At 32.5% G+C, this 13772-nt stretch overlaps 1 protein-coding gene across 1 annotated transcript in view; it reads right to left on the reverse strand.

The window, feature by feature from the left end:
• LOC132729860 (uncharacterized) overlaps positions 1-13772 on the reverse strand; it is a 157914-nt gene that overhangs the window by 83050 nt on the left and 61092 nt on the right. Inside the window, 19 exon segments of the mRNA XM_060715701.1 lie at positions 804-1011; positions 1373-1604; positions 2220-2397; positions 2838-3100; positions 3371-3561; positions 4126-4248; positions 5081-5324; positions 5863-6079; positions 6633-6825; positions 7274-7391; positions 8035-8354; positions 8790-8952; positions 9670-9788; positions 10177-10362; positions 11075-11198; positions 11847-12005; positions 12337-12344; positions 12837-13245; positions 13567-13712. Of these exon segments, the coding sequence (XP_060571684.1) occupies positions 804-1011; positions 1373-1604; positions 2220-2397; positions 2838-3100; positions 3371-3561; positions 4126-4248; positions 5081-5324; positions 5863-6079; positions 6633-6825; positions 7274-7391; positions 8035-8354; positions 8790-8952; positions 9670-9788; positions 10177-10362; positions 11075-11198; positions 11847-12005; positions 12337-12344; positions 12837-13245; positions 13567-13712 (3601 nt within the window).

Consider the following 13772-nt stretch of genomic DNA (forward strand, 5'->3'; position numbering starts at 1 on the left):
TGTGTGAAAATCATATCATAATTATATTAATAATGTGTGACTATTTAGAAATTATTGCAATTTATAGACAAATAAATTAAATTTAAATTAAAGGAAAAAACATTATAAAAAATAGAACTTCAATGTATTGCTTATGTCAACCAAGAAGCATTTTTGCCTCTAATGTTATTGAACCTGATTTTTTATTCAAATGCAAAAGTCTTTCAAAGAGGTTGCAAGCAAATTTCTTCCTAACTTCATAAGCTGTAAGGATTTGGTTATACTTTATAACCATGCTAAAAGTATAACTATGCTCTGACCACATTCTACACAGATTGATGCATAACTTAAAGTGTTTTGGTCTGCAATGGGCACATTTTCCATCAGAATTTCAAATTTCGATAAAAACAAAAGAAATGTACCATTTAGATAGACTATTCTTATAAAATATTGCTTGAAAAAAAAAAGTTGATGAACTAAAGTAAAGTGATCTAGTATGAACATTTACATGATGAAAACTTGATCTATAACATTTTATCATCTGCTTTATGAATATATGTAATATCAGAGGATGTATCTCAGGTTAGGCAACAACATCTGTATATAATCATTTCAAGGTTTGTTGATATGTCTGATATATAATAATTTATCAATGCTAGTATTTATTTCATTACAGTCATTCTAATTCAGACCAATTCACTTTTAAGCAATTTGATATTGAAAATCCTTACACAAACAATAGACAATTCAAATTCCAAGTAGGGTATATCCATTTTACAAAGTAGACCTGGATAAAGACTAATAGATAAATGAAACATGCTTACTCAGCATTTATTTCTCCCTGTATCTCCACAGTGCCTGAGGTTTCAAGTTTGAGCACACCACCACCAGTGGCTGTGTCAGAACCTGAACCAGCTTCAGTTGGCTCTTTAAAGTCATCATAAGCCAGACCGCGCATGTAACAAGTGCAGCTAGAGTTGTAATACCCACCACCCTCTCCACTGTGGCCCGATCCATAGTTTGGTAAATAACCTATTATATAGAGAACAAAGAATGAAGTAACTTAAGTATTTCTTGTATCACATAATGCAAATATATTTGATAAAATGATGATCATCCAACATTGCCTATAAATAATCTGCATTAATTAAAATAATTCAATGATAATAGTGTTAACTGCATGGTGCTATAATGTTTACCTAGTTTAGGCAATATTTACGCCTCAGAGAGCAAAAATGACTTTAAATAAACTTAAACACATATCAATGACTTAAATACTCAGAAAGTGCAAAATGATATGAGTCATTCTCTCAAACATTGGTGGTGTTTGTTTTTTTCCTTCAAGAGAAAATCAGCATCTTTTATTATCAATGTGAAATCCTAAATGTCAAACCTGGTCCAGTTTTCAGTGCTGCTCCTCTTTCACTGAGGTTAATGACACCTCCTTCTTCAATGAGGGCATTTGTTGTCTGTATCAGAAGTTCAGCTCCATCAATGATACCAGAGGGCGCCACATAGAGGTCAGTGAGTATAAGGCGATACTGAATGTCCTCCGTCATGTTAAGGACACCTCCTGCCATGACATTCACTGTTGATATTGTGTACTTTCCATCAATGGTGCTTCCCTGAATATATACATATTATAATCATAATAAAAGTATATAAAATACATTTCAAAGGTAAGATGCTAAAATTATTGACTTTACTGGTTAAGTTAACTAAGTTCATGACCCAATAACTTGTATAGAACACAAACTTATAAAACACAGAGAAATGAGACTTTCTTTTTTATGTTAATTACCTAAATATTGCACTTTATTAATGAGGTATTATAAGATATTTTCAATAAATCATTCATACCAGATTTACTTGCATTGTAATATTAAGAAGCCACATTCCCATACTTGCATTGTTTTCATGTTTTTGCTTACTAATTTAATAATGATAAATACTTTAATATATTCATAAAATAGTTTTGTCTATACATGTTTATACATGTATATATTTTCATGATCTGTCACTTTAATCTTTACAAAATACATGGCCTACTTGACCAGTTGTAACTAACTACATTGTATATCAAGTTCTATATCAAAGTATACAATTAAGCAGCTAACAATTATCAGTCCACAAGTTCAGACTACATGACATGCACGCTGACTTGGCTCTAAACTGGTGGCATAAATAAAAGTAAGTCATTAATGACACTTGCAATCAAAAGGTAAAGAATAAAATCTTACCTGAGTTTTACTGGTCTTCTTTAGATCAAGCTTAGATTGTACCAGTGTAAGTTCTGTCACACCACCAATTGTACCATATATCTTACTGTCTGAGTTAAACCATTTAACCTTGGACGGCATTTCTAGCAAGCCATTTTCATATACAATAGCGTGTGCAGGGAAGTAAAGATCTATAGCTCTGTAATAAAGATCAAAAAAATTATATATCCAGACATATACTTTTTTCAAAAACAAGAAAGACATATTGCACTTATCATTTTTTTCAAAAACAAGAAAGACATATTGCACTTATCATTTTTAAATTAAGTGGGAATTGGTTAAGGGCATTTAAATTTAAGATCACTTGCCAGCTTGAACTGCAAGATTATAAGTATTTTGGTCTGAAATTTTCGAGTTATCCAGCTAGCTTTCTGGAAATAATAGATTCCACCCTGGTGACTGCTTGTTACTTAAATAGAGAGTCAACCAGTAAAGGCCAAAATTGTCATCAAACTCAACAGTGTCAGAATAACTCTTTATAATAATTTGTTTTTATCACCTCGAATGCCAATCAATTAGAATAACCGTCACTGTATCACATATATCATTGTCTACAAATAAATTTTAAGCTTAACTGACCTGACTGTAAATGTCTGGCTGGGACCAACATGGATAGTTCCCAGCTTCGAGGCATCATTTACAAAACCATCACCATAGAAACCTTCAGTTGTGAATTTGTGTTGGGCAGTTGCAGGGTTAGTGGCTGGTTCCAGTGCAACATGGGCTCCATTTAATAAATAGACTTGATCTACAGTAAGGGAACCAGATGATGGGAACACAATCCATGTACGACCACTGTCATAATCCTCTACTCCAGATACATCATAACTTTGTATAGAATCCTAAATAACAAAAACATGTAAAAAAGTATAAGTAATTTTTAAGTTTAGTTTGAAACTTTCCTATGACTCATAATATTTTTCAATTTCGATTATCCATACATAATTTTCTAATTCATCTTCTATTACAATGAAATTAAGACATTTGTATACAAATTTCAAAACTATAACTATGAATAAATATGTTGAATATGTTTTTCCTTTTCAAGTTTTAAGTTCTTTTGACACTATTGACAGATACATATATATAATTTTTTGAAAACAAGTACTTACATCTACATTAGATGCTTGTTTATTATCAATGTATAGTTTTGACTTGCTGCCAGCATTAACATAAACTGTTCCAGCACCTCCGGTACTGTGAGCAGAGCGACCACCGTACGCTACATATGAACCGGTAAACTCGGAGTTTGTATAAGTGATCGCCACTCTACCACCAGCTCCACCACCGGTACTTGCCAATCCTGTCAAATATTAAAATGAACCGCATCATGACAAAACTAACATAGTGCGTTTGCGACAAGCATGGATCCAGACCAGCCTGCGCATCCATGCAGTCTGATCAGGATCCATGCTTATTGCTATCTGTTTCTCTACTTGTTGTAGGGTTTGTAAGCACGGGCCTTATTTCGAAGAAATGTTTGATCAAGATTATTCATTTTAATTTCTTTTATCAGAAATAACTTTTTTCTCAAAACATTTCGTTCATAAACAGATCATTATAAATCTATGCAAAATTCAGCAGTATCAATTAATGCTCATAAATGTATGGCAAAATTTTAGATTTTGTGCTTAATGAAAAAACATATTACTCAGAAACTCTCCAACAACTTGAAATTAGTTCTTGAGATCTTTTTTGACAGCAACGTTCATAATTTAAAACATTGAAAATCAGGACCCACTTATATAATCAAACATAAAGAATAACTGTTCTAAATTTCTACAGAAAGTATAAATGCTAAGACTAATTAGTCAGAATTCAATATATGAAAAAGCTTATAATCTTTTATTTGAAGAAATTAAATTACCTTTTCCTCCATTTGCTGTGACTTTTCCTTTGCCATTGAAGGTGACGGTATTGAGTATGATACTACCACCACTGGCACCGCCCGCTAGACTTGTACCATCCTCGCCATTACTGCTTATCACACCTGTAATATAATACTGCATGTTTGCAACGGTGCTTTTCATTGGATTATCATGACATTTATATAATTTCATACACGCAGCTGCTTTCAGTTTATGAACAAATCTCTTTTTTTTCTCTATAAAAGGAAGTTTGCAGTATAATAAATTCGTTATTAAGATTCCTGAAAGTTAATATGGCCATATATAAGTGGCCTAGTGGCTCAGATTATATATGCAAATAACCACTTATATAGGGTCATAAAATCTGTCAAAAATCTTTATATAACATAATTTATTAATGATTTTGTTTCTCTGGTTTTCATTAAAAATAATTCTCAATATTTATAATGGTTTAGTTTATATTATAATGTTTTAATATCATAATCATGTAACTTAATAAATCATAAATATAAAGGGTTTGTTGTACAATACTTGTTTACAATACATTTCTAATGTAATCATTCTAAATCAAAATTTATTTAGCCTTTGACCATATTTCTTTAAAATAGTCAAACCACAAGAAGTTCCCTCAACTCTTCAGTCTATGCAAAAGAAAATACAGAGTAAACATGAGCAATGCTCTTTTTTGATGACTGTCCAGCTTTATTGGTGGCAGAAGGCCTAAGGTGCAACACAATGCATTAGTTCACATACCAGTGGAAACCTAAATAGAACCTTCAACCTTCTGTATACTAGCTCGATAGCTCTTTAATATAAAATATCTAAGGCCTTGATGGGTTTCGTTTTGAACCTACAAAGGTAAAAGGCAAATATTTTGAATTCAACAACAATAAAGACAGGGCCAAAGAGTTTCCATTCATTTTTTTATAGATAAAAGAAGAATTAATGTTTTACCGTCAATATTGGCTGTAGAAGCAATGTCAAACTTCAATATTCCACCACCGATCACTTCCTCATCATTTGTGAAGTCTTTAAAGATACCGTTACTACCGGCAACGGCTGGTGAAACAATATCACCGTAGTACAGACCACCGCCATAGGCTGTACCAGCAGTGTTGGTAGCTTTACCACCCTGGCCACCATGTCCAGCACCTCTACCATCTGTTCCTTTACCTGGACCTCCATCAGTGTGTACTGCCTGTTAACAATTGTTTGATTCAGTTTAACAGATCTGGTACTATCGATCTATAACTTTTTCTTCGCATATGCAGGTAGGTGTACTAATCTAACTATTCAAACCCACATTGCAGTCCAATGTATAATAAAAACTGATTAAAAACAAAAGCCTTAACTTTGAAACAGCTTTGAACAGTCACTGTTTTACGAGTTCTTTGAAAATGGTTTTCATAAAATTTAATGAATATTGTACTTTTATAGTTGTAACAATAGACGAAAGCAAGAAACTTAAGTACATATTACTGCTAAAAAAACTAAAACTAAATCAAAAATAATATCCTAAATTTGCAAATTATGTTACATTTACCAGCAGATCTACTTTTTAAACGTGCATTTATACATAAGCATTTTTACAAAGCAATATTATTCAATTCTTAAAACATTCTTTCAAGTTCATTGTTAAAAGTAGATCTGACTCAAAAATGTTTCAAGCCTGTGTGATGTGTTATTCTTGGAGTCAATTTTATTTTATCTAAGATGCCTTTGTTCTCTAAACTTACAAGTTTGTCAGCCTTTATATAAGCCGAGTCCTCAACAGTGAGTGTATTAGCCTCAACATGGAGATTGTCAGCCTCGACTGTGCCTCCACTCTGTATCGTGAAATCTGTACCAACAAGCTTCATTCCGTTACCTTCAGTCTCAATAACTAGAGTACCACCACCTTGTACAGTGACAGATGTAAATGTGATAACCGGTACACCACCACTGCTATCTGGTCTGAAATATATACATGTACACATTTTGTATGTAGAATATTAAGAAAGAAAATTCAATTTCTTTAAAGGAGTTTTTCATAAAGTAAGAAGCTCAAAGAGATATTTTTTATAATAAAATTATTAATATTTGTGAATGCTAGATCAATTTCTTTAGTATTTAATGCACAGAGGGGCACCTGAGGTCTTCCTCAAGCAGTGAAGCCGGAAAGTTGCCATATGATTTTACAGTATTTGGTGCAACTTAAAACCCAAACAAACACATAAGTATTTTAACAAACATAAATGGCATAATTTGATTTTCATTTTGGCATTACAAAAAGTGCACAAATTATCTTATGATACCTCAAAGTACTTAAAAGTAGGAATCTTAAAACCCCATTCTCCTTAAAACTGTATTACTCTGCATTGTTTTAACTGTATGATATAAAATGATGAAATATTCAAAAATTATAATTACATTTCCTTACATACAAAGTCCAGTCTGTGCAACACTAAACAATAAAGATAAACCCCCAAAAATATTCAATGTATAAAACAGACGGGTACAAAGTTACCTTAGAATAATTTTTCCATTTGGACCGATGACAAGATTTTCTACACCTTTAAGAGAACCCTCATTCTCTATTGTGATACCGGTAACAGTGAGAATTTGCTCCGCCTCCATTATACCATTCTCATATACAAACATTCCAAACTGTAACTCCGGACTGTCATCAGGTAAACTTGCGGCAAACTCCTGGTATGGACCTAGTGAAGTGTGATATAAACTAATTAATGAAAAATGTGATAGATGCTGACATTCAAATGATGATAAAGTGTTTATATCGAAGCAATTATAAGCACGAATGCCAAAGATAAATTTTCACTTTACAATTTATGAAGATTAATTGAGAAAGCTTTATTCTCACTTTTCGCTTTGAAATTTCTAATTTGCATATCATAGGTTTATTGCTGAATAATCAGAAAATAATTTAAATTCATTGAAAATATCTTAGAATATAGTACAAGTAGCTTGAAAATTCATCACTTTAATTCTGCTTAATACTAAAACTTTAAGAAAATGTAAAACATTACAAAAATTAATATGAGGGGAAACCATGACAATGTCAGAACAAGTGTTTCGGGTATGCACTACCCTTTTTTCAAGGTAAATGTAAACAGTATTAACAGTTTATTGAACATATGAGTTACTTACCAACATGCCACATGCCTGACTTGTCACCTACAGTTTTATTTACTGTAATAGACTGTGTAAATGTTTGACCATTCACTCTGTACAGAGCTAACTGGGCCTGACCACTCAGGTGTACCTCCTGAAAGTAAATCAGCATTTCCAGAATTTGTCTGAATATTTAATTTCTTTGATTTTATAAAACTAGCCACTTTATTACAATTAAACATTAAATTCATGTTTCGGCCTCGACAGCTTTTTTTTTTTAAATGCAAGTTCAGATCTTCATTTCTTATTGCAATTTAAATCCCATGTTATATTTAACTTCTAAATGACATGAAAGGTCTATTTAATTTAATCAAAACTCAAATACATCAATACTGTCTAATGCTAATATCTGACTTTTGTAAGGGAAGCAAATTAAATGCTGTTTCTAAAACTGAACAATAAAAGAAATGTATAGTGATGGTTAAATCTATATGAAGAGAAAAAAATATATGTAAACCTATAAAAAATAATGTAATGTAAAGAAACTTTATTGTTCATGATTAACTTGAAAATTATTTCTTACTGATTGCAGCAATGATTTGAAAGTTATCAAGTTTTTACCCCAAAAATTCATGATTACATCTTTTCATTTTGTTTCCATAAAGATAATTTATTCTCTGAACTATTCATGAATTAAAACAACTTTTTTGTCAAAATCTTTCAGTTGAAATGATTGTCTTCAATAAGTAAGAAATACATACAAGAAAAACCTATTCAATATAAGCAATTACACTGACCTCAAATGTGTGTTGATGAGAAGTGGTATCATCAAAGAGCCATGTATAGAAACTGAGTTGTCCTCTATGGGCAGTGGTCAGTTGTGTCCACTCAACACGCGAGTTTAAGGGCGTACATACATTCTCATTATCTACAGTCAGTTTGTTAGTGCTGTTATCAGTGTCGTGTTTCAATATAGTACCTGCGCCACCACACTCGTGACCTGATCCACCGTAAGCTGTGATACGACCGGAGAATGTTTCCTCGTTATAGTGTAGAGCAACACGCCCACCTGCCCCTCCACCACCTTGACAATTGGGGTCCGAAACTATGCTAGGACCTGATGATATATGTAAAAATATTCATTATAACACATTTTGCATAAGACAACAGTGAAACAATATATCAACTGAATAGTCAGTTACACCCTCTTCTACTTCCAAATGTATTTAGTTTCATATTGAATAGTCAAGATTTTACTAAAAACATAAAATACTGACAAGAAAAAAATAAATGTGCAAGCTATTACTTTCATTTCTATAATAAAGACATGAGTACACAGTACCAAGAAACAACTCATATAAAAATTGTCATAAGTTATGCCAAAATATTTCGCTCAAAACTTACTTATATATTAAATCATCTAAGAAGCTTTATGTTCCAACATTATAGGTATTAAAATCCTAATACAATGGTTGAAAAAGTAAAAAAACAGAAAATGGCCATCCCATTTCATTCAATATTTCTTTGGCACAATGACAACTAGGGATATTACCTGAAGAGTTTGATGGGGCTGCTGTTGTTGTTACGCCTGAAGGTGTTGTTGCTAATGTTGTTGTTGTTGTTGGGACTGGTGTTGTTGTTGTGAAGGTACCAGTATCTTCACCAAGGGAACCACCCTGAGCTGATATTGTACCATCACCAGATAGTGTGTTCACCTGGTATAAACATCAAAAATATACATGTACAATGTATATACTATATATATATATAAATTTATTTCTGACTAGATTTCAAAGCCATAATATGTAAAGCCATATGGTGACCTTTTTAAGATTTCATGCAAGTGAAAGACCCTCTGCACTCATCTATGCATCACTCCTGGATGACACTTGAGGAGAAATGTTTGTTTACAAACAAAAATGGAATAAAAGAAAGAATTGAAATCGATGGTATCAAATGAAAGTATAATAGACAGAAGGAAATGATTCATGGTCAGTGTTCCTTTAACACAATCAAGGTAAACTCTTACTAAAAATAGGGTAACCCTTCATTCTCTCTGGTTTCAAGAATATTTTAAAACTTGTTCTAACAAGTAAAAAAGCTGTTAAATGGACAAATACAATGATTATTAATAGCATTAAGTACTTTCCACAAAAGTTACATTTAACTTGTCAAATCATGCAGAAATAGCACCCCTATCTGTTTGTCATAAGGCAAATATAAAATTAGTGATAAAAACTGCAAAGTCAATCATATTTTGCACTCATATATTGAAAGTTTCTCTTGAATTGCTTCATTTTGTAGCACTTTTTTCATTCAATAATGTATACATGAATTTGAATCTTAAGGTATGCCACTTTAAACTACATCATAAAAACTTGTTTCATGACTTCACAAGTGTGAAAAACGCATCAATGAAAATAAGAACCAACCTGAACATAGACACTACCACCAGCGCCACCACCGGCTCTAGGTCCCTTACTCTTACCACCTGTTACCATTAACTCTCCGTCAAGATGTAACGAGTCTGCCGTTAGCTCAATGACACCACCTTGTTACAGGAAAAAAACATTTAATCATATATTTTAATGTTTTCTAGAAGTTGAAGAAAATGAATCAACCTTGTCCAGATAGACTGTATATAGTTATCAGCTCATAAAATAATAAGGAAAAATATCAAAATTAGTTGGTAATATTAATATTGATAATATTATAGTTAATAAATATGAAAATTTATCTCTTTGATTTTCTATAAATTTCTATAAATTTAGAAAATAATCATCAGAAGTCAGCTACCATTAATCACAGGTGACAATTTTTATCAGTTGAAACAACGTTTAACAAAAATCTTAAAACATAATCTCCAAATTTCATCATTCTTTTGAAAAAATATTCCACTACTTACAAAAGATAATTATTTCAACATTAGTCAAGCTTACCTCCTTTACCGCCACCTTGTGTGGTAGAGAATGTGCATCGGAGATCTGATGTAGATCCACCCCCTGTGCCTCCATTTCCACCAAATTCTTTTGGTTCATAGATCGAGCCATAATCTGGTGGTGGGCCCACATAGTCCTGGAATGAGGCTTGACCTCCTGCCGCACCATTACCACCACCAGAACCACCTGTCAAATGTTAGATATTTTATCACAAATGTACTTTGTAAATGAAACATCTGAAGAATTTCATCCCATATTTTGTACAGTTGACTTTTCCACAATTAAAATTTTATGCACATAAAAAATAATTCCTATTGCTAAGCAGTATCTGGAGATAGGTCAAATTTTAAAGACAGGCATGCAAGCTACACTGATACTCTACTACTGGCAAATAAAATTATATTCTTTCCACTGGCATACAAGCATAAGCATAAAAACCCCATCTTTATCATACATCATTGACCTATTACATATGGAGGAAGAAGTCAAAAGATATTGCACTTTATAGAACCTAAAACCCAGTTAAATATACAAAACTTCACAAACTGGACTGTTGATGTGTCTTTTTTCCCCAATCGAACTCCATAGTTTGTTGAAGTTTTCTATTAACTATTCCTATCAATTTACTTTTTTATTATGTGTGGGACAAGGACAATGACTACAATGTAAGGCCTTTGTCAGCCTAATTTTAAGTTATGTTATAATCCCAAAACAAGGTTAGTAAAGCACAATATATCATTACAAGAAACATAATCTAATTATCTGCTTCTTAACAAAAGATATCCAACCAGATGTCATAAAAAGACTCATTTTTTTAGAACAGTTTTTAACAGTATACAGACTCAGGTTTTACAGTAAATGGATAAAACAAGGAAGAAAGTCAACAACATTGTTATACCTCCAGCATCTGTGTTGACACCATTTTGTGGCAAAGAACTTGGAGCCTGAGAGCTTGCATTGATCAAACTAGCTGCATCAATCTGTATCAATCCTCCAGTAGCATCTACCTTTACCCAGGGAGCCTGAAAATAATATCTTGATATCATTAACCTCAGTGCACCCTTAGAACAGTTTAGTGTTTCAACTTGTCAAATTAGCTTTGATAAATAAATTTTGTTATACGATATAGCTTATATTATAACATTTAAGTAAAGGCAATTAATTACCATAATACACATGTGCTATTACATAAACATCACATCAAACTGGAAGTGATAGAACAACATATATTCCTGAGGAAAGTGATGTCCGATGGTTGACATTACTTTGTCAAGGATGATCATTTTATTTTTTCAACCACTTTTGGGAGTGATATTTATCATACCAAACAAAACAAAACTATTCAAAATAGACATCTAACCTAATGACTTAAATCCAGCACCAGATATCTGGTAGCTTGGTAATGTATGTGGGCAGCCATAAAATCCTGAGGGTCATATTGACTACAAGGTCAAATCCCCATGTTCTAACAAAATTTGACCCTCCAGTTTGGAAATTTGAAGGGTCAAAGAGTCATTTCAAGGGTCAAACGGACACCCTGGTTGGTCAAAACAATGATGTTACCATGTGACAATACAAATTGTTACCCTCTGATGTCACATAATGCCATATGTATATAGTCAATAAATCATGAGATGTATAACAAAAAAAATAAAAACCAGATATCTAACCTCAATAGTGGCTCCAGCATGTAGGCGTAGCTCATTTGTTATCTGTATTACAAGTGATGGTGTGAACTCATCAACGTAATCAGAGGACATTTTACCATCCGTATATATCTGAACATTGTCAAATGCAAATGTCAACTTGTTCTGACCAGCACTAAAGCCCTGAAAACATTAAAACAGTTATACTGTTAACAAATTTTAAATTGAGAGAACAAGAAAATGTTAAAGCCATAAGTCAGTTGTATTTTAATGCAATATAACAAATAAAATCACTAAAAATTGAGCAGTTGTGAGTTTTTAATACAAAACAATCCATACTGCTAAATTTTAAAATTCCTCTCTCACATGAATAACTGTTATCCATGAAACAATTCATAAACAAGCCCACCTTAAAATTAAATTATTTTTGAGAGAATATTTTACTTATAGCATAAGATTCTAACTAAGTTAAGCATTTGCTCCAATATGTTCCATACAACTTGCTGATCAATACAATATCAACTGTTATTGAAAGATATAAAAACAAAAAAAATTTTGAATACAAAATAAATGCTTACTTTTTTCACCAAAAACCAAAGTTGACCCCTGTCCGAGACAAAGGGTTCTGTAACACCTTTTAATTTCACCTTTCAACTTTATATGTCAGTTTTATCCCGGGTCTTTGAATATAACTCTGTTTAAAAAAAATTAAACATTATTGTTATACCCATCATCAAAAAAAAACAGGAATTTTTTTCTTGAAAATAAATTTTTTTCTACTAAGATCATTATTAAAATTATAAAACCATTAAGCCAAAAAACTGTTTGAACTTTTTAAACAACCCTAAAAATTACATTTTCAGATTTTCCCTAAAAACTAACAATATAAAAATACAAATTTTTTTTTCCCTTTACCTGGGGGAAAAGGGGATTTTGCGGTTTTAAATGGGACTCGGAAAAACCCGGGAAATGGGGCTATCACTTAAAATTAACGAGATTTTTCCGGGTTTCAACTGATTTTATGGATCATTCCTGATAAATCTCCATGCAACATGTTGATAGTTATGTCTACATTAGATGTGGCAGTCTTTCTGAGTGCCAAATGACTACCCCCGTTAATATAAACGTGATCAAAGGTCATGTCCTCATTGGTGTCGCCCGTGGCAGTAATAATGTACGTCCTGCAGCTGTCCTGAGTCACATCATCAATGTATGTATCTTTAGGAATGGATTTACGGTTGTCGAGGTAGAGAGATGACACTTGGGTTCCGTTGGCATTTTCTGGGGCTTTGACATAAACAGTGCCTGAGCCACCACTCTCTGAGAAACCTTGACCTCCATAAGTCTGATATTCACCACGGAATGTATTCTCCGTGTCAACATATACTGCAACTCTGCCACCACCACCACCACCACCGGCAATCTAAAATATGTATCAAATATAAATCATGAAAAATTATCGTATTTTTTTTCAACCAATAACTTTTTCTGGCATTACAAAAACACTGCATGTATGTACTTGCAACAAAACAAAACTTCAAAAATGTTTTTATAAGTTAAGAAAAATCAGATGTATAGCCATTAACAGGTGTAAGAGTGAATAATTCTCAATTATGGTCCTTATCTCAGTACAATTAACGTTCAAATTTCAAAAGTAGTTTAATGAAGTAAATATATACATATATATTACTTACTGAACTAGAGCCTATACAAATCAGGATTTATAATATGACATATAGCTTACTTCTGCAGTGATTGAGGCACCAACACAGATATAATGATCCCAGGTGTATCCTGACTTACAGCTCAAACATCTTCTGTACGAGTCACAGTTGGCACAGTGTGGCACGCAGGCACCTGCTCCACCACTTGCAGAGATAACACCAGTTCCTAAATTTACAAAAGTCAATACTTTAGTAATTTTATTTCAGATTGGTAAAAGAACTTTCA

Source organism: Ruditapes philippinarum, unplaced genomic scaffold (assembly GCF_026571515.1).
Source record: "Ruditapes philippinarum isolate M1 unplaced genomic scaffold, ASM2657151v2 ctg417_1_1_1_1, whole genome shotgun sequence".
NCBI lineage: Eukaryota > Metazoa > Mollusca > Bivalvia > Venerida > Veneridae > Ruditapes > Ruditapes philippinarum.